The sequence below is a fragment of the Alligator mississippiensis genome, chromosome 2 (genome assembly GCF_030867095.1).
Source record: "Alligator mississippiensis isolate rAllMis1 chromosome 2, rAllMis1, whole genome shotgun sequence".
NCBI classification, from domain to species: Eukaryota; Metazoa; Chordata; order Crocodylia; family Alligatoridae; genus Alligator; species Alligator mississippiensis.
Window position 1 is genome coordinate 69,369,582 of NC_081825.1, and position 23,328 is coordinate 69,392,909.

At 42.8% G+C, this 23,328-nt stretch overlaps 1 protein-coding gene across 6 annotated transcripts in view; it reads right to left on the reverse strand.

Annotated features, from left to right (window-relative positions):
* Positions 1-8,378: 8,378 nt before the first annotated feature.
* The window catches only part of KLKB1 (kallikrein B1), a 38,462-nt gene continuing 23,512 nt past the window's right edge, over positions 8,379-23,328 (reverse strand). For 3 of the 6 annotated variants that reach the window (XM_059721806.1, XM_014594865.1, XM_019481314.1), the window contains 5 exons: positions 20,558-20,753; positions 19,309-19,484; positions 18,929-19,024; positions 16,652-16,791; positions 14,518-14,973 (listed from right to left, as the gene is read on the reverse strand). In XM_059721806.1, the coding sequence (XP_059577789.1) occupies positions 14,818-14,973; positions 16,652-16,791; positions 18,929-19,024; positions 19,309-19,484; positions 20,558-20,753 (764 nt within the window). In that variant the 3' untranslated portion in view covers positions 14,518-14,817. Of the gene's footprint in view, positions 8,526-14,517; positions 14,974-16,651; positions 16,792-18,928; positions 19,025-19,308; positions 19,485-20,557; positions 20,754-23,328 lie in introns of those variants that run through there. The other 3 variants (XM_059721807.1, XM_006258360.2, XM_059721808.1) reach the window with 3 other exon arrangements.

Below are 23,328 nucleotides of genomic sequence, written 5' to 3' on the forward strand. Positions count from 1 at the left end.
GTCCTCATGAATTTCCTGTGAAGTCAAATCTCTCTTATGAGGGCATTTGCTCACTGCTCTGATTTCATTCTCTATTTTTCAAACTTTCAGTGACCAACTCACATTGGCATGTTCTAGCACAAGTCCTGCCCTGAGCAATAAGCAGCTGCTAAGAAAGACATCATACTATCAGATCTGAGAAATTTGTTGGGCCTTGGCATACCACTGAATAGGTCAATCTATATACTTTGTGAAAGCTTCTAGTACTCAGTAACAGGATTTGCTAATTTTCATTAGATACATTTACAAATTAGACTTAAAGTATCAAAAACTCCATTTTCTCTTTAGGTCTGTTTACTTCCTACACTGATATAGTAACAGCTAAATCATAATAGCTTAAGCAGTTGTGGTATCTCATCTAGGAAAACTGTCATGTACACTAATATGACTAATTTTATTCTATGTTCTTTGTTTCAGTCTAGATTTCTTAAATGTTTTTTCTTTGCCCTTTTTAAATATACAAGTAAATTTGACTGACATTCTTCTGAAGTAAAATTGATTCACAGCTGCTATAAAATCTTCAGGATAACGTTTATTCTACAAATTGCCCCTAATCTGCTCTACTATGTCTGTAATTCTATTTGGAACAACTTTTGATTCCATTTTGAATACCTTGTGCAATACAAATCAACATCATGTAAAATGGAATGATCCCAAAAGCTCAGAAATTTCTGACGACTGCCCGTTAGGAAGATTGTCCGACAGCAACTTTCTAAAAAATGTAAAAGCCATTACTTATACAACTGACTTTATCTTTTCAGACACACAGCTAGAATTTATTTAGGAATTACTCTATTATTCTTCATCAGTGTCTCAGTTGCTGATTGTAACATTGATTAGTTACAACTCAAAAACCCGTCTATTTTCTGAAAAAGTGACTTCCAATTAACTTATGCTGACATTAATGTATACCATCTATTTATTTCAGTCCATACAGCATGCATCTATAATTCCCTTCTTAAATATTATACAGTGAGGAAGGTAGGGCAGGGTGGCACCTTAGGGGCAAGCATTCAAATTGACCAGCTGAAATTTGGCAACCTAGTTTCAGCCACTTGAAACCCAACCAGATGAAAGCTGCACAAGCATGCAAAGAGCTGTCTACATGCTCTGCAGACCACTGAAAGCATCCAAGCAGAGGGTCCCAGACCATGCACCCCATCATGCTTTGAAGGGTCCCCAGTCTGCCTGGAAACAGATAACAGTAGCCCAGAGCACCAGTTCTTTTAGATTTCCAAAAAAGATTTTCTCTTTCTTTCCTCAAACTTCGTACTGCATATTCTGGGAATCTGATTGCAATCAATCCAAATAGATTGCTATATGGAAGGCATGTTACGAAACTACCTTTTTGACTTTTCAGATATTTTACCAAATAGTCTGGCCATATGCCAAAAGCAGCTCCTGATAACAAGACTAAACAAGCAGCTGGTTGAAAATTAATGTTTAATTTTTGAATCCCAATCATCCAAAAAACATACATCAGGTTTGTTATAAAAGTTATTAAATTAGTTTTAAAATCATAAGATTTTTTAAGATATAAATGTGGACTCTTTTTTCATCTACTTATGTCTGAGCCTTTTGGGTACGTCAGCCATGTTTTTTAAGCTTTGTCTGCAACCATGAGGGATAGAAATTTCCTTTTTATTTTATTTTTTAAATACAAGGAGTGACTCCAACCTAATCCTACAAATCCAGCAACCTAGGCTTTAACAAAAACATCAACTATAATAAATTTCAAGTAAGATTGAGTTACTTATGCTGTCTACATATACTGGAAAACAATATAAACTATGTTACATTACCATTTGATAGACATATATCACTGAAGATGCAGATTTACATACAAAAGATGAGGCACACTATGTGCATGTATGAGATGAGTGTGTCCATTAAACAGTTTGAAAACTGAGTCATTTCTTCTTTGTTTTTTTAATTTATGTATTATGATAGTTCACAGGCACTAACTGAGTGCACAGTAGGCTATGAAGTCTTTTCTTTTGGCTGTTCTCTTCATGACTGACAGTACAAAAACCATCTTGAGATGGTTTTCTGTCTTCTGCTTGGATGCCTCAGTCCCCAACGTGAATCTGTTATTCAGACACTCATCTACATGCATATATCACATTTAACCTGAATCCTTCCTTTCTACCATTCATTTCCTTTGTTCATTCTCTTTTGGTTATTTGCCTTCTTCACTGTTTAACATTGAATGGAATTTAAAATTGAATTGAATTTTTAAACAAACAAAATTAAAAAATGGCAAGTGTGTCCAAATATACAATGCTGCTGGCTAAAACAAGTCAACAAAATGAATAAGCTAAGGAATGACTACTAAAAAAGTGAAGTTTCCTTGTACTGATGATACTTCAAGTTTGAATAGTGATGTATATCTAAGCTTGGCAGAATTCATTTATTATTTCTTTCATAATTTTGATGGATAAAATCAATGTTTATTTTAAGCATGTATTTTGCTATTTATCAATTTAAAATTTGCAGGATTGCATAAAATTAGGGGTGTGGGTGGCAGAGGATTTTTTAATGACAAATGTAACTACTGTAGGACTGCCACCAGCAGAGTGGCAGAGCTGCCATCAGTCCTGGCTCCACTTGTCTATAGCTCCCCTCATCTGCATTCTCACTTCCTCTTCCTTTGTTCCCAGTCCCTTGGGGGTTTGGGGAGTAGTAATCCATACTACTGCTCCCCCTGTCATCACACACGCTCTATCAGCCATTATTTTTTTTACATCCCTTTTCTAAAATTTCTATTGTTAATGATGGAAATATTTTTAATTGGTCTGAGTGTGACGTAAAACTGACATTTATCAATGTTTAGTGATAAAAATCAAATCATGTCAAACCTACTTATATTTAAAGTAAAATATACTTATATCATATATCTTTGTTATCTATCTTTTATCTATCATATTATTGATGTTCATATTACAAGCAGTCTTCAACTTCTGACTATTTGACTTATGACCAACAGCACTCACAACCTTTGTAAATTACAACAACTATTTCAAGGTTCTGATGGAGCTTCAAAGCTGGACACAGCTGCCTCCAGCTGGTAAGTCTGTTGTGGTGATCAATGCCCCCACAGTGAGGGAGGGATTGGAGCTGGTTCTAGGAGAGGGGCTGCCCAGCGGGTGGGGGAGTGCAGGGAGGGGGTGGGGCAGCTTCTGCTGCTGTACACTGCTGGTCCAGGAAGGCATGGGGGGGGCATGTGCCCCCAGATCTGTGGGAGGTGGGTGGGGCCAGGGCTGCACCAAGCTGCACTTTGGGCCGGTGGCAGAAGGTGCTGGGAACATGGGCTATGCCCTCCTGTCACTTGCCCAGCCGCCCCAGCCTCCCCATGCCTCCTGGCCCCACCCCACCCTGGTTGGGTGAGCAGCAGCAGGGCATGTGGGGTGGGGGGTGTGCTCCCAGATTTGCATGGGGCAGGTGGGGCCAGGACTGCACTGGAGTGCACTGTGGGTGGGCAGCAGGGGCTGCAGTGAATTTTGGGTGGTTGCAGCCCCCTATAACCCCTGCTTTGCCGCCGACCCCAATCAAGAGTCACACTCCCCCCCCATGCCCTGCTGCTGCTGCTGCTCACCCAGCCAGGGTGTGGTGGGGCCACAGTTCATCTGAGAGGTGCAGGGAGGCTGGGGCAGCTCTGGCCTCTGCGTGCCACTTGTCTGTAGGAAACACAGTGGCTCCACCCTGCCCTGGCTAGGCAAGCAGCAGGAGGACACAGCCCCCATTTCCAGTGCCTTTTGCTGCCCACCCAAAGTGCAGCCTGGTGCAGCCCCAACCCCACCTGCCTCATGCAGATCCAGGGGTACATGCCCCCCCCCTTCCAGACTGGTGGCAGGAGCAGCAGTGAGAGCTGCTGGACAAGCTGCCAGACGAGCAGCCCTCAGTGGTGGGAGCTGCCCAACCCCCACCCCCACACCTTTCCACCCTGGCTAGGCAGCCCCTGCTCCTGTCCTAGCCCCAGCCCCAATCCCTCCCTCACTGTGGGGGTATTGATCTGCCAGCCCTTCCCAGACTTATCAGCTGGAGGCAGCTATGTCAAGCATGGTAAAGGAACCAATCCTCCATTTATAACATTGTTCCTATGGGAAAAGTGATTCTGAGTGACACCATTTGGACTTAAGATGTGGTTTTCAGGAATCAATTGCATCATAAGCCTGAGGACTGCAGGTACTGAAAAAGTTATCCTACTGTTTGAATCATCTACTTCATCAGTCCACAAATTCCTACTAAAATTTTTCAGCATCTGCTCTGAATGTTACCAACCACACTGAGTGCACCTCTATTTTGAAACACTGAGGTATCAGGAGGATCATAGAATCATAGAAAATTAGCGTTGGGAGGAACCTCAGGAGGTCATCTCATCCAATCTCTTGCTCAAGGCAGGACCACCCGCAACTAGATCATCCCAGCCAAGGCTTTGTTTAGCCAGGTCTTAAAAACCTCCAAGAATGGAGATTCTACAAGCTGTCTGTTCCAGTGCTTTCCTACCCTCCTAGTGAAAAAGCTTTTCTTCATATCTAACCTAACATTCCTTTGCTGTAACTTGAGACCATTGTTCTTTGTTCTATCATCTGCTACCACTGAGAACAGTTTAGCTTCATACACTTTGGAACCACCCTTCAGGTAGTTGAAGGCTACTATTAAGAGTTGCAACATATTTAGCTTCTCAACATGGAGCAGGGAAATGACAGAAAGAACGTTATTCTTGTGGTGTTTTCAAACTTTTTCAAATTTGTATTGTGATGTTATTTTTGATTCTGACTAGGACTAATTCCAATTAGTTTCATGTCTAATACACATAGAATCATAAATAGGACGTTATACAAAATGTTTACCAGGTAAAGAAGCTCCATCTCAAATATTCTTCTGCTTCCTAAATGTTAGTAACGTGGAGTGAACTGGAGTGTTTATCATTACAGCTACCAAAACAAAGAAGAGACTTATGATGTAATCAGGTTTCTAACACAGAGGTTTGTTTTTTCTTTAAGTTTTATATGCATATGTCACTGGCTGTAATGTTTCAGCAACAGGAAGGAAATAAGAAAGCTAAATAAATTTGTTTCAGTTGAAAGATTTAAAGAATTTTACTTGCCATTAGGGATATAGAAGAACTACTTTTATCAGGCTACCCAACTACTTCCTCCAGCTCCAGATAATCGTTACTGTTATTATATAATGAATTGAATTGGCAATATTCAAACTTCCCGATTTGTGCTTTAAAAAACTTTCTATAAAACAGGTCTAAAGATACTTTAAGCCTATTCACAGTATTCACATAGCTAATTGTTTCTGCAGATATCTACTGTTTAATTATATATTCCAAATTTTAATAATTTTACTACAAACAATACTTGCAACATTAACAATTCCTAGATTCCCATGCTTGCAGAAAAACAGATTTTTAATTGTTATACTGTATGTAAATTATAGTTAATCCAGTTAGTTATTTAATGGAAATAGTGATAAATCCCTAGAGGGATCCAGCAGTCTTCATGGTGTTGCAGCTCAACTTCACAGCGTATCAGTGCTAGGTACAGACAATCAAAAAGCCTGAGTCTGAATCAATTCAGCCTTTGCAGGTTAGTCTAAGGTGCACAAATTAAATTGACACAGAAGTGACAGACATTTACCTTTGATTCAGGAAATGCAGCCACATGCCTGCAGTGGCTCAGACCAGAAGCCATGAGGTGCTAGAGCACAGCTCTCTGGCTGTGCTCACTTCCTCTTCCTGCTGCCCCCAAGGTCTCTGGGATTTGCAGTCCAGAATCACAGCAGCAAGACCGCAGGGTTCCTCATCACTTCCTCTTCCTGCTTCCAGGTGCCTCTGGGATTTGTAGTTCACAGTTGCAGCCAGCAGTAAGTTTGAGTGGGGGAAGGGGTTTTTAACCCCCTCCCTGGCCCCAGACTCCAGCTGGGGTTTGCCTGGGGGGCATTCCCACCCCCCACCCTGCATACTAGGCTGCATCCCCAGCTGGGCTTGCCAGCCCCCACCTCCTTGTCAGCCAGCCCTCACTGCTCCAGCTAGGGAGCAGAGGGGCGGGGCCAGCCCTACTCTCTGGAGCAGACAGCACTGCCTAGGGCTGCAAAGCATGCTGTGGGGGCTGTGATGTAACTTGAACCAGGAAGGGGTCTGGGACAGAAGTTTCATTAACCAGTTTGACCCAAGTCAGTTAAGTCTGATACTACATTCAACCAGGTTTATCTTAAATCAGTTTCAGCTTATTTTGAAACTGGTTTATGTGCACTGAACTTCTGTTCTGTTACAGATTTAAACCACTTTCTGATCACTTAAACCAGTTCATGTGTAACTTCTGTCCCTAGCCCAAGGAGTAGGGAGGTCTACCCCTCTGAAGGGCAGCCTAAGATGGCTGCTGAAGCTGCCCCTGCCCCTTAAGAAAAGGATGCCTGCTGTACAGCCCTGCGTCCCATTGGCATCAAGGGGCAGGGCCACATGATGGACAGCCCTTGCAACCAGTTATCAGTGAGAGGTAGGGGCATATGACAGACACCCCACAGAGCCAATCAGCACCTAGGGGCAGGACCACTAGGGCCCCTTGGCCAATCAGAAGTGTGGTGGTGGGTCCTGACACAATCAGCCCATGAATATGGCAGCCAGCCCCACAATCTCCCTGTGAAATCAGCTGGCCAGCTCCTTGACTTAGGTCGACCTCTATTTATAAGGCACAAAGCAAATTAATTCAGTTTCACAGAAATATGATGTTTTTATTTTTTGTTGATGAAAACAAGGCAAATACCAGTACGCATGCATCTTCTAGACCAGTGCTTCTCAAACTGTGGTTCATGGATCACTGGTGGTCCACATGACCCTAGTAGGATGTCATCTGATTACATTGCACTCCCCTCCTACCACCCACGAATAAAAATGTTATTTACCAATAAAAATGTTAAGTATTATCAATTACTGTTATTTCTCTATTATAGATATAGGTATGAAAATGTCATCTTTTCAAATCTATGCAGGATGTTTACTATTATCATTTGCTAAAACTGCATATAGCCCCAGAAGAAGGTGAAAATAACTTACACATTTTCTCACTGCATTTGTTAAATGCAAGAGAAAATAGAGCAAAAGCGCCACCTAGTGAAAAATGGCTGAAAGCAAGTTTTATGGAAATTAGTTTATGGAAATGTATGAAAAAGTCTTCCTTTTCTCTGTAACTGTATTGAGCACAGACTCAATGTTGACAAGAAAACAAACAAATTTCCAAATGGCCCAAGTTCCCAGCTGAAAATTCCCATACTGTCACTGTAACCTGGGGATAGTCTGGAGATGGCTCAAATAACCTTCAAAATCACCAGAGCTTCAGATAAATGGAGGGATGTTAGGGAGCTTAGTATGAAGCGTCTTGCTACAAGGCATCATTTAGAACAGCCTGGTCCCTCTAAGGATGAGGGGAACATTCAGGTAACATATCATGTGCCACTTGCCTGATTTTGCTCCTTCCTTTATTGCTCATCTATGCAGACAAAACCTTATTCCAGAGCTCAGATGTGGAATAATGCTTCAAAAATATTGTATCAGTTGAAAATACTTTTGGGGGGTCAAGCAACATACCAGGTAGGTGCACCTATTTTCTCTTTTTGTCTCATTACCACAACAGATTTACAGAGCATCCCCCATATTTCAGGTATGCAAAGAGTCTCTAGGGAGAAACTAAAGAGGATCCAGTTAAGGACCCCAGCTGGTATTAAGATAACTTTGTACCCTTTTGACTAGTCTCTTCCTGCTCTTTCCTGAACTGCCTGCTCCATCTCTCTCCCTCCAACAGTCTTTCTCCTTCAGCTTCACTCCATACCTCTCTCCAACTTTGCTCCCCTCTCCCATTTCCCTTCAATGTTCCCTCTACCTTCCCTTTTCTTTCCATTTAGCTTATCCCCTTCTAGCTAAACCTACTAAAGAATTGTGGAACTAGCATGGCATTTGCTACCACTATTGGCTCTGCTTGTGTTATACTACTTTCCTTTCCTGTGTCTGTTTTTGCAAGCAGACACCATCAACTACTGTCAAATCCTGTGTTTCTACTGTGCCAAACCCAATGTACTTATACTCTTGGTTGTTCCCTGGATACTACTGCCATTAACATGTTAATATTAAAAACATGAAGAAAACCTCCAAATAAGTATCACCTCTATCGAGCATAAGCGCTAAAAAACAAATTCTACTTTTTAGTCAGTTTTATCAGAAAATAGTAATAGCTTTTGCAAACAAATATGATCATTTACAACATGAAAATCACAGAAAAAACAGTCAAGTTAGTACTCCAGTAGATGATGGAGCATGAATTTTTATTATCTTATTTCTTATATTATTATTCCAAAAAAGGTCAAGCTCATGTTGGCCCCTGCTTGAAGGGAAGATGGACTTGAAATAGTGATGAATGCATATATTTTACAAAATAAATTGACTTAATATATTTATCCAGTGAGTTCCCCAGATAGACCAGAAGCTAGGAAGAAAAAAAGAGGCATGTTTCAATTTAACTGAGCAAATATTTCTATTGTAAAGATCAGCACTGCAAATGATATTTGTTCTACTCAATCACATATTTTCAGACATCTGATAGACATTGCTTGTTGCAGCAAAATAATCATTCTTCATTGGAAATCGCATATCCAACCCAAAAGATGTCCTTGAAAATCATGAAAATTTTAGTTTTTAAAACGTGGAAATCATGATTATTGCAATTCTAAGTCACATTACGTTTCAGTATCCCAAAGAATCATTCTTGTTTCACACATGTTATTTTTTTAATTTCTCTTCTCTAGACAGAGTTCATTGTTTAAGGCAAGCTCAGATATAAAATTCAAGGGAGTTATGTATACAAGGAAGCAAAGGAAGATATAATTTGTCAAAATGCAAACTCTTATCTTCCTGCACATTGTTTTTTATTATTATTATTGAATAAGTAGGCATCCTCATCAATCTTTCCTGTCTGTAGTTCTGCAGAGAGGGAGATAGTCATTCATTATAGAATGTTTTCTTATAACTACTCCAGGCATTCACAATGTTATGGATCAGCTCTTTCCTTTTCCCAGCACAGGTTAGTTTTTAGTCAGCCCTACACAAGCCCTCTATCAGACAAATTATGAAAGAAATGCAACCTAACTGTAAAGGGAAGTATATTGTCTCTGCTTGGTTACATCTTATTAAATAATTTATACTATATATAGGGGCATATCCAGGAGGTGCACTGATGCACTTGCACCCCCATTGGATTCCTGGTCTTCCTAAAGCAGGAGTGGGCAAAATACGGCCCGCAGGCTGGATCTGGCCCATGAAGCTGTTCTGTCTGGCCCATGGGGCCCCTAAAAAAATTTGGAAAATTAATATTTCTCTGCCCTTGGTTCCTGTCAAAATGACAGGAACCAAGGGCAGTAGGACCCAGGGGAAGCCCAGCGGGCTCCAACAACAGCAGGGCCCACCCGGCCCCACCCCCCAGCCGGAAGCCCCTTCCAGAGTTTGTGGGCTGGGAGCATATTGCTGGCCCAGCGTGGGAAGCTCAGGTAAGTGGGGGGAAGACCCCGGGCAAGGAAGGAGCACAGGGGGAAAGCAGCCCATCCCCACCCATGCCTAGTGCCCTGCACTACAGCTGCTTGCAGGCCACGTGGGGCTGCTCGTGCCCACTCCGGACAACCCCACACAGGCCGTGAGCGCCTGCAGTGTGGGGCACTGGGTGTGGGATGGGGGAGGGGCCACTTCTGCCCCACGCTCAGCTTTTCCCTGGGCTCGTTCTCTGTGCCGAGAAAAGCAGCTCCTTGCCCACCCCACGCCCAGCATCCCACGCTGCAGGCACTCGCAGCCTGCGCAGGGCTGTCTGAAGCAGGCATAGGCAGCCCCAGGCAGTCAGTGAGTGGCTGCAGCATGGGGTGCTGGGCATAGGGCGAGAAGGGGCTGCTTTCTCCAGCCCCCCATGCTCAGCACCACCTTGTAACCCAGCCCCACTGCCAGGCTGGTAGTGGGGCAGGTTACAAGCTGGTGCTAAGCATGGGGAAAAGTGGCCCCTCGCCCAACCTATGGCCAGCGCCCTGCTGACTCATCATGACTCATTATAATCTACCTGATCCTTTCTAAACTCTTCATTCCACAGACGTTAACAACCCTCTCTTCTTAATGGTCTTGGTGTTCCTCAATCAAGCTCTCCTTCTGAGACAGCCAGTCAGAGTGCGAATAAAGTGTTATGGTCAGACAGACAGACATACAAACTAAGGCGTTTATATTATTAGAATTCAGTAGTCTATAGAAGTATAGAGTGTAGTAATGCCCTAGAGCAGTGATGCTCAACCATATGATAAACCCAAAGATATTAAATAGGAATCCATAGCGTCACAAAAATTGTGATGTGTTGTGGTCTTTCTGAGTTCTCTACAACAGAAGAATTGCTCATTTTTTTGACTATGGAAAAGGAATAGAGTAAAAGCTAAGAGCTACCTTTCAGGCAAGGAGTGCCTTCAGTCTAAAGAAGGGTGCCTTGAAACCAAAAAGTTTGGGAACCACTGCCCTAGGGCTTGTACATCTTAGAGATGTCACCTTACCATGAGAATGAGTAGATTTACGATTAAACAAGCTTCACCAGTGTGGTAAAAATGTAGGCTTTAATCACATGAGTTTCCATAAAAATTGAAAATGCTAAATAAGTAACTGCAGGCAGGAATCATGGACTTCTAAGAATATTTTTAGGAAGTTTGTATAAGTACCAGGCACAAGTCTTAAAACACAAGGTTTGTTAATTTAAAACATTTATAAGCTGAAGATGGAATTCATCTATGAAAAATGGAGTTAACTGATGGAAATTCATAGCTCAAAGGATCCCTAATAGAAAGGTTAGAGACTTAAGCAACTTAAGGCATCTTTATTATTCTAACATTATAAAAGCCTAAGTCTATCTGTCTGTATGTCTGTGTAATGCTTTATTCATGCTCTGATTGGCTGACAAACAGCCAATCAGAGTGCGAAGAAGCATTTGGACATGTGGTAGCCTGCTGCCATGATGGTGGGGACACAGGGGATGGAGTAGAGGGGCAAGACCAGCACAGCTGGCCTCATCCCCCCCGCCCTGCTCCCTGCAGGTGGTGACAAGGGAGCAGGGGGAGGGCAAGGCCACCAGAGCTGCCCCTCCCCCCCACTCTTTGGAGATAACGGCGGTGGCTCAGGGGCAGGCGTGGGCCAGGATGCTGCGGGGGGGCCAGGCTACTGGCACTGGCCTTGGCCTGCCCCTCCCTCCTTCCATTGTCACCACCTTCAGGGCCAGCCACAGTGGTGGGAAAGGGAGGAACGGGCCTGCACATGCTCTTGCCTTCCCCCTGCTGCCATGGTGGAGAACACGGGAGCGGGTCCAGACCCCAAAAGAAAGAGGGGGAGTGGGCCCAGGCCTGGCATGAGGGGTGGGGGGAGGAGTGGGCCCACCATGGCAGGGGGGGCATAAGCTGGCCTGGGCTGATGCAGCAGTGGTGGGGGGAGGGTAGGAGCAGGCCCAGGCCTAGGTCTGCTGCAGGGAGTAGGGGGGAGGACTGGGCTCGAGGAGAGTGGAGAAGCTGGCCTGCTGTGGCGGTGAGGAGGGAACAGCAGGCCTCCTCCCCCCCTTGGACCTGGGCCCACTCCTCCCCCACCCCATCTCCCCCCTGTCAGCTCCAAGCCCACTCCTCCTCTTCCCCCACTGTGGCTGGGTCGACCCAGGCCCACTGCTCCCCCCCCCCCACTGCAGCAGGCCAGCTTCTCTCCACCCTCGGGCCCCGTTCTCCCCCGCATCAGGCCTGGACCCACTCCTCTCCTCCCCCCACTGCTGTGGCAGGGAGGGTGGGAGTGGGCCTGGACCTCAAGCAGCAGGAGGTAAAGGGGGAGCGGGCCTGGACTGGTTGGGGGCATGGGGTTCTGTCCCTGCCCACTCTCCCTCCTGTCATTCCTGATGGGCCATTTGCTAATGTATTAATAAACACCATGGATATTACAGCACCCCACTTCTATGCTCTGCAGCACCTCCCCTCTCCTCTTCCCCAACCCTGCTTTCCATCAGCAGTGCCCAGGGTGCAAACCCAGCTAGTTATGCCTCTGACCATTATTTTGCTCATTTTTTTATCAAAAAAAGTTGGATTTTGTTGTTCTGCTGGCTAAATTTTTTTGCTCTCATTAATATTCTCCACTCTGCTTCCCATATACCAAGCAAGTTCCTCACCTTTAAAAAGGATTAGCACAGAAATCCCTCCATCTCTGCAATATAAACTTCATTTTCAGAGAAATCGCAACTTGTATTCTAAATTTGTCTGAAGCGTCTCATTCCTGATTGAACTTGTTAGAACTCTTATTCCTTCTATATACTGACCCTTATGCATTTCTGATTCTTTTCCCATGGTACCACTGCTATTATTTGAAAAAAGTATTATTTTCTGAAAAGAGAATTTTCAAAGACTTTCCTTTTGATGGGAAAAATGTCTCCAACTCTGGTTATCTTATAAGAATGCCCATAAATAATAACAGCTACTCCTTTTCTGTGTAATCTTCATCATATCTTAGCCATGTTATCTATATTCTCAACCTGAGGAAGAGACATTCTCTGTTATAGCCAGGGCAAAAGAAAATGTAATACAACTACATTGGCATCCAGAACAAGTATCTTGCCTTTCCTGGTGGTAAATAGCATCTATGAAACCTTAAGCTGGGCCATTCTAGGCCAGGGGTAGGCAAAATGGTAGATCCAGCCAGCAGCATCACTGTGGCCAGTTTCCATGGAGACCCCAACAGTGGTGGGGCCGTGAGAGTGCAATGTGAGAGTCCATGGAGACCGACCCCAGTAGCACTGGTAGGGCATGTGGCTGGGCAGAGAGCTGCTGGGATCTTCTGTGGCAGTGACAGTGGGGTCCAGAGCTGGGGCAGAGCCATGATCCACTGCCTGCTCAGAGAGTGGAGAAAGTGAGAATAAAGCCTCCTCTTCAATCTTCTGTTTGATCTTGTTCATATTGTGACTTGCCACAGTGAAAGGAGGGCAGAGGTTTTTTCCCCACACAATACTTCCCATTTTGCATGGCTGAATACTCTAAGTCTTAATCTAGTGAAAGTGGCTTTCAACTGGGGACCTCAAGGCACTAGGAAAACACAAACTGATGACCAGATCCTAAAACCTCTCATTAGCTCCATATTTTATGAGTGTTTTCATTGATTTCAACAAGGCTACTTGCCAAATACAAAAAAGGTATCAAACATATGATACAAGATGAAAAAAAATGAGAAAACCTTCTTTTTTTCCACATAGGCAAAGGAGGAAATCAGTAACTTGCCTAAGAAGTTATTCTCTGTAAGAAAATGAGGAGTCTAGTTCCAAGTTTTGTCTTCTAATCACTATGTTTTCAGAGAAGCACCATAATAGCAGTGTTGAGAGAGCACTTCCTCATGGTGGTAATGATGACTCCTATGACAAACTCCCCTCTCATTTATGAAATATCGTCTCTTGGAAAATTGAAAACAACACTTTTCTTGCTGTATATTCTTACCGTAGTTTGCCATGATGTTGACAGTTAAATACATCTGGTATCTGTTGCCTGTGACACAGAACATGTTTGTGCAAAGAGAAAAAAGTAATGCTGATGTGTTTAATCCATTAAGACATAAAGATTCTTCTTTATGTAATGATTAGCTACAGAGCATCTCACTACAATATAGTATGCTAAAAGAAAACAACACTGGATGGCTCTTAATGGAATGGTTCCAATCAACCTTCTAATTATGCCACAACATAGGAGTGCCTGAGTTCTTTTTCTAATCACAAAATTTTCTGTAGAGATCAGAACAATAGATGGGAAAACTATTGGTGGGTTCTGCTATTCAGGATTCAGGTTTTGGCTGATGCCTGTTTGGCTTCTTTTTTACTCTCTAATAATCCCTCATTGCCATGACCCCCAAATAGTCAATATTTATGCCTCCCTCAGATAGATTAAATAATTTCCATTTTTTGCTAACCCCACACCATCCAAAATCATAGAACAGCTACATGTGTTTAGCAACATTTCAGGAAGAGTAACTTAAATACTAGAGACCATATTTTATCTGTTTTATAGCCAGTGAAAAATAATTTAATTATCCAAGACCCCAGTGCCTGCAAGGTGTCACCCTAAATAGTGCTTAACTTGTAAAAGAAATCACCTATGCTAAATAATCCCTTCTCCTACTAACTTTCTCTCATCCACCATTGTTAAACATCTATATCAACAATCCCAATAATACATGAAAGGAGATGAAAATAAATAATACTTTGATGTTTTGAATTCTTTCTGGGGGCTAATGACTGGAGGACACTTGATGAGGTAATATCAGCCAAGAAGGTTTTGAAAATTTTATGCTTTAATTGAATTCATCTTCACTCATTCACCTCTTTCTTACAATAGAGAGTGAGATCGTGTTATCAAGGAAGTCAAAGACAAAGCTCTTGTCAGCTTCAATGAGACAGAAAATCAGGTCCAAAAGAATGTTTATTGACATGTTTGCAGAGATGAAATAAATCAACAGTTTAGACCACATTCTTTATAACTTCACATCAATGTCTATAAAACTGGATTTTACTTGTATTACTCTTTTTAATGCACACAATTGTAGAGTTCATTCTTCCTTTTCTGTTTTCTTAAAAATGTCTGCTGTCCTCTAGGCTAAATGTATGAATGTTCTTGAATGTATTTCACAAAGTTCCTTTAGGATTATCATTTCATGCCATCATGTAAGTATGAAGTGAGTTCCTGGAAGTTTTCTTTTTTATATCACGTGGTTTTTTCTAGAATCCACTCTACATATTCAGCCACTTTTGTATAAACACCTGGTAGTTCTGGGCGAGCACATCCTTCACCCCAGCTGGTAATGCCCACCAAATACCAAATTTGCTCATGTTTGCATGATAATGGCCCACCTGAGTCTCCCTGAATCATATAAGAAAAGGGTGAAAGGGATGGTTCCAGTTAGTATTTCTCTTTCAACGATGCGCCTGATAAATGAAAGCATTCTCATTAGGGACCAGAACCCAGGAGCCCTCCTCTTAGTCGAGTTCTACTTACTCTCTATATTGCTACAGTTGTAGCAATGGATCATTGGGCTAGAGCAGTGGATCTCAACTTTTTTAGATTCAAGGCAACCCTCCAAAACTTTTCAAACTTTAGCAGCACCCACTTAAAAAACTTACATGACTATATTATGTATACTATAATATAAACATTGTGATTGTTATTAATTATGTTAACACTTGATGAGACATTATACTCCCCCCACTGTGCCACACGCCTTCTGCAGAGCCAGATTAGAAAGCAGCGGTGGCAGGACATTTTCTCTTGCCACAGCCCTTCCTGTTCCAACCCTGAACATTGCCTCCCAGAAACTGAGGCACATAGAACAGATGGAACACTCTGGCCTGCCTCTATTTTCAGGAAGCCCATTGGAGCCAAACTGAGAAGCAGGAGAAAATCAGGCCTGTCTCCATTACATTATGCAAAACTGGGGTGCATGGGACAGTTTTGCCTCATGGCAGTGGCACGGTGGAGAGTCTACCAGATAGAACTGCCCCACAGATTTCCATTTGGCATTCTGGATTTTAAGCATGACCAGCACCCATCAGCTTGACAGTTCTTTAGTCCTGCACTCCCAAACTGATTATCTGATCAACAATTATTCATACTCTCCCTTCTGGTTTGCACAGCATAGGCTTTTTAACATGCCTCCACATAATGCTATATACGATACTAATAAGTGGGAAAATTACATTTCAGGGGGATTTCTTTATTACTGGAAAAACATTTTTGGTTCACTTTTTTTTGTTTGTTTTTTTTTTGTTTTTGGATTGGTGATATACTAAGGGGCTACTGCTTTACTCTTTTAATGGCTGACAATGGGTAAATGTGACGAATTTATATTCTCATTGATATCCACCCTACTTGTACTATTCATTTTTTATTTACCTGAAGTATTAGCATTTTTATAAGAGAAAGGGTACCAGTGCTGAGCTGCAGAAAAAAATGTGGTAGATCAATTCTGCAAGAGGTACATGCCTCTTGAATTGAAAAAGGAACTTTCAAGTGCCCACAGTTCCTTTCCATTCTACAGACAGTCATGCCATTTAATCATGGTAACTGCCCATAAATCACTTGGTGACAGAAAAAATAAAATAGGCCTCACAAGTTATCTGGGTGATCATGGCATCTCAGCATGGAAGTCACAGCTTGGGAACTGGGGAAAGAAGATTCTAGTATGTAGGGAAGAAAGTACACACTGCCTTGATTTCTCTGAAGGGTTCTGCAGATGAGTACACTGACTCAACAGACTCAGACCCTCTAGCAGAAAAGTCTAGAGGTAATTGTGGAGATAATTTTCCTTCTTCAGGTCCACTTTCCTGGAATCTTGCACTACTGAGCCCAAAAACATAATGTATTTTTGTCTGGATGTTATCTGAAAAAGATTCCATCTAGACTTCATTTTTTTATATTTTTGACAGATGGAAGTAGGAATTCAGCTAATAGTTATTTTTTACCCATATATTCTTCTTAAAATGTTGATAATGCTTTTAAAGATGATGCAGAATGTATGATCATGTATTTATTACTCCATTACCTTACAAGCATCCTTTCCACCTTCTTTATAGCCAGCACATATAACCTTGTTGTTTATTGTTTGCTCTTGATATCTTGACTGGCATTCTTCTTCTGATACTAGAGGAATATTAGCCTTCTGAAGAATATCTGTTATTTGACCTATAAGTAACAAAAGTACAGAATGAGTATCAAAATAAATACAGCAAGCTATAGGAATCCCAGTGAAGAGTTATTACAAAGACCTAGCAAGATCCCACTCAAACTGAACTGTGGATCAGATTGTGTTCATGGGAGAAATCAAAAGTAATTGTACAGCCAGACAAAGAGGCAATCATAGCAGGTCAAAGTTCAGTGCCCACCCCAGAGGACAAGGGGCAAAAGGAGAAGTCTATCATATGTCATGTCTCACAAATGCCTCTGGTTATGCACCTGAGAATGTATCAGGTGCCCCTGTTACCATCAGTGTGAGCTCTACGGCCTCTGGTAGACATGCAAGTGCAGATGCGTTGGGATCTGATGCAGAATGTGACAGGAGGCTGTCCCAAGGCCGGTCCCTTCATTGGCCCACCCACCTGTCTAATGCAGTCTGCCTACCTAACTCACCTCCCATGCCTTTGTTGGAATTAAATAGTTGTTTGTAGGTGGGAGGCTGCCCATTTTATTGCTCTGATGCCAAAAGTGAAATACACAGCTCTAAGCCTCACCTTACACTGTGTCCCATGCCTCACAGATGGCATCTAGATCCACTATTACTCCCCTGGCTCCTTAGCTGGGCCACACACAGCCTCTGGCCTAAACCTGGCCTCAGGCATCCTCAGACATACCTTGGCCATAAGCCCCCGCAACATGGGCCTCCATTCTGCCCCCAGTGGGGCCTCAACTCTTATCTACAATTAAGCCAATGCTTTTAGGGAAGGTGAAAAACATACTGACACCTGTAGCAAAAGTTAGGGGAAAATGTCCTTCCCAGCCCCACATGGCAACCAGGAAAGCCCAGAAGCATAGGGAAAACCAAGCACCATCCACTCAGCACTATACTATACCCTGTGGACCATAAACAACTCCATACATTACACATCCTAGCTAGAGGGTGAGAACTCCTCTTTCTATTATCCTATCCCCTCTGTAAACTTTTCCCAGCTCCTTTCATCCTTTTTCATGACCAAGCTGGCTTCATTCTCCTGCTGCTGAGCATTATCACTGAATATATTTGGTTATTGTGTGAAACCTCCTTTTTTATAAGACATACGGGTAGAACCAAAGAATCTGAAGCAAAGAAGGGGTTATACTATTGTAGCTACATGTTAACCATAAGTATAGCAAAATGAATATCAGAATTGTCTTTAAAAACATCCTTCTAACCCTGCATTTTATCATATATACATAAATGTGAAACAGGAATGTTTAAATAAATCAAAAGAGGCACACATTTAAAACTAAAATAGGCGTATCAGACTCACACATTCATATCATATGTCCATAGCTTGCAGATATCACAAACCCATATCTTTCTGCATACTGCCATGAATACTTTTCATATCTGATTTTATACAAATGTGACTACTGTTGAAAAGAAAATAGTCCATTTTTGAGTTGTGCATAGGTAAAGAAACATAAATAACCTAAGTGCTTGATTTTCAATGAGATCTCACATATACTATATCCTGAAACCTATTTATTTAATATATCACCACTCTCTATTGCCTGCAGAACATGCACTGAAGTTAAGTTTCACTCACTTTTGTAATAGTAGTAAGGTTTCTAGAAGAAATTGTGCAGTATAAATCTACAAGAACAGTTGTATTCATGCTGGGTTTTTGGTTGTAGTCATGTTGGTCTAAGGATATAGGCAGGTAAGGCTCTTTGAGTAGATGTGATATATATTATTAGACCAGCTGAGTAGTTGGAAAAAGGTTCTTGGCAAGCTTTCAAATGCAGACACCCTTCTTCAGGCATAGGGAGTCTCTGCTGGTCTTAGTAAATTATTTAATAATTTAAATAAATAACCAGCAGAGATTCCCTATGCCTGAAGAAGGGTGACTGCACCCGAAAGCTTGCCAAGAACCTTTTCCCAACAACTCAGTTGGTCTAATAAAAGATATCACATCTACTCAAAGAACCTTTCCTGCCAGTTGTATTCATGCACACTCATTGTTGGTGTTTGCTGTATATTGGGCACAATGAGATCCACTGTCAATATGTAGTCAGACACAATAACCATTCACAGGGACAAATTTTACCAAGCCAGATGATCTTTGCAAACATAGGTTTCCATAGTTTAAATATTAGTCTGTACCTCTTTCTTTTGCATAACCCCATCCAATCACCCAACAGCTGGTATAAACTATATTTGCTTCCTCTTTTGATGGCAAGCATATGGGCTGCTGGAAATCTAAAATGAAATTTAAAATATTAGTTTGGCCAGAAGAAAGATCTTTAACCACAAGTTTCTTTGTATTCCTATTGTATTTTCTCATCTTATACTAACATTGTCCTATCCCTTAAGACAAGTAAAAGTCATTACACTCCTGAACAAGGTAAATTGGGTGGGTCTTTCCTGGGGTGATTTATGTATATTTGAGTAAACTATTCAAGTTTCATGTACATTAGTAAAGATTAAGCACTAGATCATCCCCACACATTTTCAAAATGAATTCATTATAATGTTTTACACACCAGTAAAGTTCATAGGTTTATCAAGTTTCATTAAAGCAATGTCATATCCAGTCTCTGCAATCACATACTGAGGGTGAATAACAATGTCTTGGACTCTGAAGAAAGGTGTATCCTCATTTATTTCTGATTGTTTTAAAATGCCAGTATAAACACGCCAAATGTTGGGACTCTCATATCTAAGGGAAAAAGAGAAACAAGAAGTCCTAGGTTAAAAAATTTGCTTTAGTAAATAGCCCATGTGCATATGCCAATGTTTTCTATTACCCCTGGGTGTGTTGTCAGAATGTCAGACTAAAAAGATATTCTTGTCCCTCAGTTTTGCTTTTTCTTTTCTCCTGTTTTCCTTCTCATTTGTATTCCCACCTTCCCATCAGCTTTCCCTCTTCTTAATGTTCCCATTCTCTTTCCTTCTGATCCTTTCTCATCTTTCTTTTACCTTTGCCTTCTGATTTTTCTCTATTCTCTCCTTTCCTTATTTTTGTCTCTGAGGGTTTCATCCAAGTACTACAAAAGTCAATGAGGTTATTTCCACTGACATTCATGGGCTACATTTTTTATTAGCTAAAATAGAATTGGAAATGTAAATTGAAGTAATAATTTAATAGGAACACAAATCTGGCATTAAAAATTATAAAAAATGTCAAAGAAAAAAGTTATTATTTGGAGGCATAGATTCAACCTAAAAGGCCCCATTCTAATTACTTTTTCTGAGATTTTTTTCATTTCCTTTAATAGATTAGTGCAAACCCACAGACTTTCATCCTGCTTCTGTTAAACACCATGCATTTATTTAATAATTTATTTATACACAAACTTATCTTCATAATGCAAAAACACTCATCTTCATTGATGTCTATTTATCTATGGTAAATTTGAAGTCTTAAACAAATGCCTTTGGAAAATAGAGAACTCTGAGAAATGTGTAGTTTGGAGAAAACTACTTGTTTTATGCTCACTACGCCAATAACCACACAGAATTTGATTTTTTTTCAGTAAAATTAATCTGTGCACCAAAAATAACCTGAGAAATTTACACTGTATCATTTCCAAGTGCCTGAAAACAGGATATCAGAGGTGTCTTCTCATACCAGACAGTAGCAGTTATATTGCATATTGCAATGAAGTGATACAAAATACTGCATGGTGCTAATTTCCAGTGACTGTGACAATCTTAATTTCATGTCTTTAAAATCATACCATTTGTTTTCATTAAAATAATTTCTTCTACCCATTTATAAGAAGTACTCACCCATCGGTACAGTGGGCAGCTGTTAGAATCCACCGGTCACTAATGATTGAGCCTCCACAGAGATGTTTTTGAGTACTTAACTTGACTTGCAAGCTTACTTGCCATGGCCATTCACCAGGAGAAGAATCTGTCCCTCCAACAATTCTTATACTTTCTTTAGATGGCTGCATACATGCTATGGAAATAGATTTAAAAACTATATAGAGGGATCAATTTGCCCCAGCACTGAAAATGTATCCACTTCTGCCTAGTGCCTGTAGCTACCCACAGGCATGCAGGTATCCTGTGGGTAGCCACAGGTACTAGGCAGCTATTACTATACCTTACTGTTAGGGTAGCTTGTCATATTTAGCTTTACTTGCACCTGCTTGAGTGGTGAATTACAGTGTTATTTGAACTTTTCTTTTATATTCAGCCTTATTTAACCATTGCTTAAGTTGTTGTATAGTCTTATTATTAGTTAAACTTTTCTTTTGCATGTTGTATCTCCACTATCAGCTATAGCCTTGAGCTCGCTTTCAAAGAAGTTTATGTTCTAGCGTTATCAGTGTAGGTGTATAAAACGTAACAACTAAAATTAACTGAATTTAGCACTGATTGACTGAATCAGAGGGATGACATGATTGAACATGTTAATGAAGCATTAGAAGAGACCAATTGGACAGTGCCCAACTGCAGAGCCCTTGGAATTTCCAGTTTTGATGGACAGACCAAATTAAGATGTGTGCATGTGATGGGTTTGTTGGAACATAGGGTTATGCTGACAGGATAAAAATATGAGCAGTATGATAATCACAGGGAAATCAATCAATGGTATCCAGAAATGAAGAGTGATCAGAGGAGTTAAGTTAAAGAAAAGCATAAAGGGGAGGCAACAAGGAAATGTGTGTCGTCATCCAATAACATCTGGACTGAACAACAGCCAAAGGACTTCTGACAGATGACCACCCTCTATTTTCAGAAATGGTGACTAGCCACCAGACCCTGTGGTGAAGTAATATCTGGGATTGGATGAGACCATTAGGCTAAGTGTTTTTCTCTCTCTATAGAAGTTATCAAGATAATATTTAATGTATTAATAAAAGTTAGATTTTAGATAAGTTAAATGGTGTGAGGTGTATTCCACGTTAAACTCTGGGTTGATTATGCTTTAGTGATCCTTTAGCACCAGAGGTGCATAACATTAACAGGTAACAGCCTGCATGCTTTTAACAAATTGTTATCCCAGGAGGAAATAAGCAGATGATGCCTAATCCATAACCTACACTACTGGAGTTTTACTCCTGTCACGGCAGGGTCCTCACAGAGGGCCGTGATCTTTTTGAGGCCCTCTCACTGCGCTACTCCGGCCCGAGGGCACCCTCCATTCTCGTCCGCCACGTCTTGATGGAATATATGTAATAGGGAGGCTGCCTTGTGTTTCCTTGGGCCTGTCAGCTCCTGGACCCCTCGTGGGTCTCCTCGTATAATGGGCGCTACCCAAGCGCCCTAGCCTTATGGGCTATGCGTGGCTCCTACCAGCCCCTAATACCACGCCCCAAGCCTCGCAGATGTAAAGGACGTTGTTCGGTCTATACGTCCGCTTCCCGGGCCTCCTCTCTAATGTGGCCCACTCTGGGCTCCCTCTCTCGTGCCCAGCCTCTTGCTGGGACTCCCGTCTAGCCCACTCTGGGCCTCCCCTGCCGGTGTGGTTCCGCTCCGGGACTCTCCAGCGGGCCACCGGTCCTATGGGGCAACCGCACGGACACCCTCCCTGACTCTGGCTCCCTGCGCTGCTACTCCCTGTCTTCTCAGGGGCAACCGCAGCGCCCTGCCTTGGTCTGGGGGGGGATTGCCGCACTGGCCTGCGGCCGGGCTTGCTATGCCCGTGCGCCCACACTGGGCTACTCAACAAAGCACGATGGCGTTCCCCCTTTCTGGTGCTCGCCGCGCCCACACTGGGCTACTCAATAACATACAAGGGCGTTCCCCCTCTCTGGGGGCTTGCCGCGCCCACACTGGGCTACTCAATAAAACACAATGGTGTTCCCCCTCTCTGGGGGCTCACCGCACCCACGCTGGGCTACTCAATAAAACACAATGGCGTTCCCCCTCTCTGGGGGCTCGCCGCGCCCACACTGGGCTACTCAATAACGTACAAGGGCGTTCCCCCTCTCTGGGGGCTCGCCGCACCCACACTGGGCTACTCAGTAATACCGCCCCTTTCCTGGGGCCGGGGGGCTGTGTTCCCCCCACACGCAATCTGGGGTCTCAGTCCCCGTCCGCAACCTACGGGTTGCGCCCGCGACCCACCGGCCGCGCTCCTCGCCGCCAGCTGCTCGCGCAGTGGCGTGCGAGCTGCGCCTTCGGGGTCTATGTTCCCCCACACGCAATCCGGGGTCTAGGTCCCCGTCTGCAACTTACGGGTTGCGCCCGCGACCCACTGGCCGCGCTCCTCGCCACCAGTTGCTCACGCACTGGCGTGCGAGTAATTGAGGCCTCCTCCAACCCCTACAGCCTCACCCAAGCCTCCGGGTGTAATAACACAACGCAAAACCACAAGCCCCTAGGCTGTAACACAAATGCAAGCCGCCTGGCCATAACTCCTCATCATAGCTCAAGCCTCCAGGGCTATCCTGAGCTGTACTTGCAACTTAGGCTCCTTCCCATATCTCGGCCGAGGGAGCTCCTGCCTCTCCGGCTGCTGGCAGAGAACTTCCAGCCTGGCCTCAGCCCTGGGCTTTATAAGGGCCAGGCCCTGCCCCCTACAGGCAGCTGGCTCCGCTTGGTTG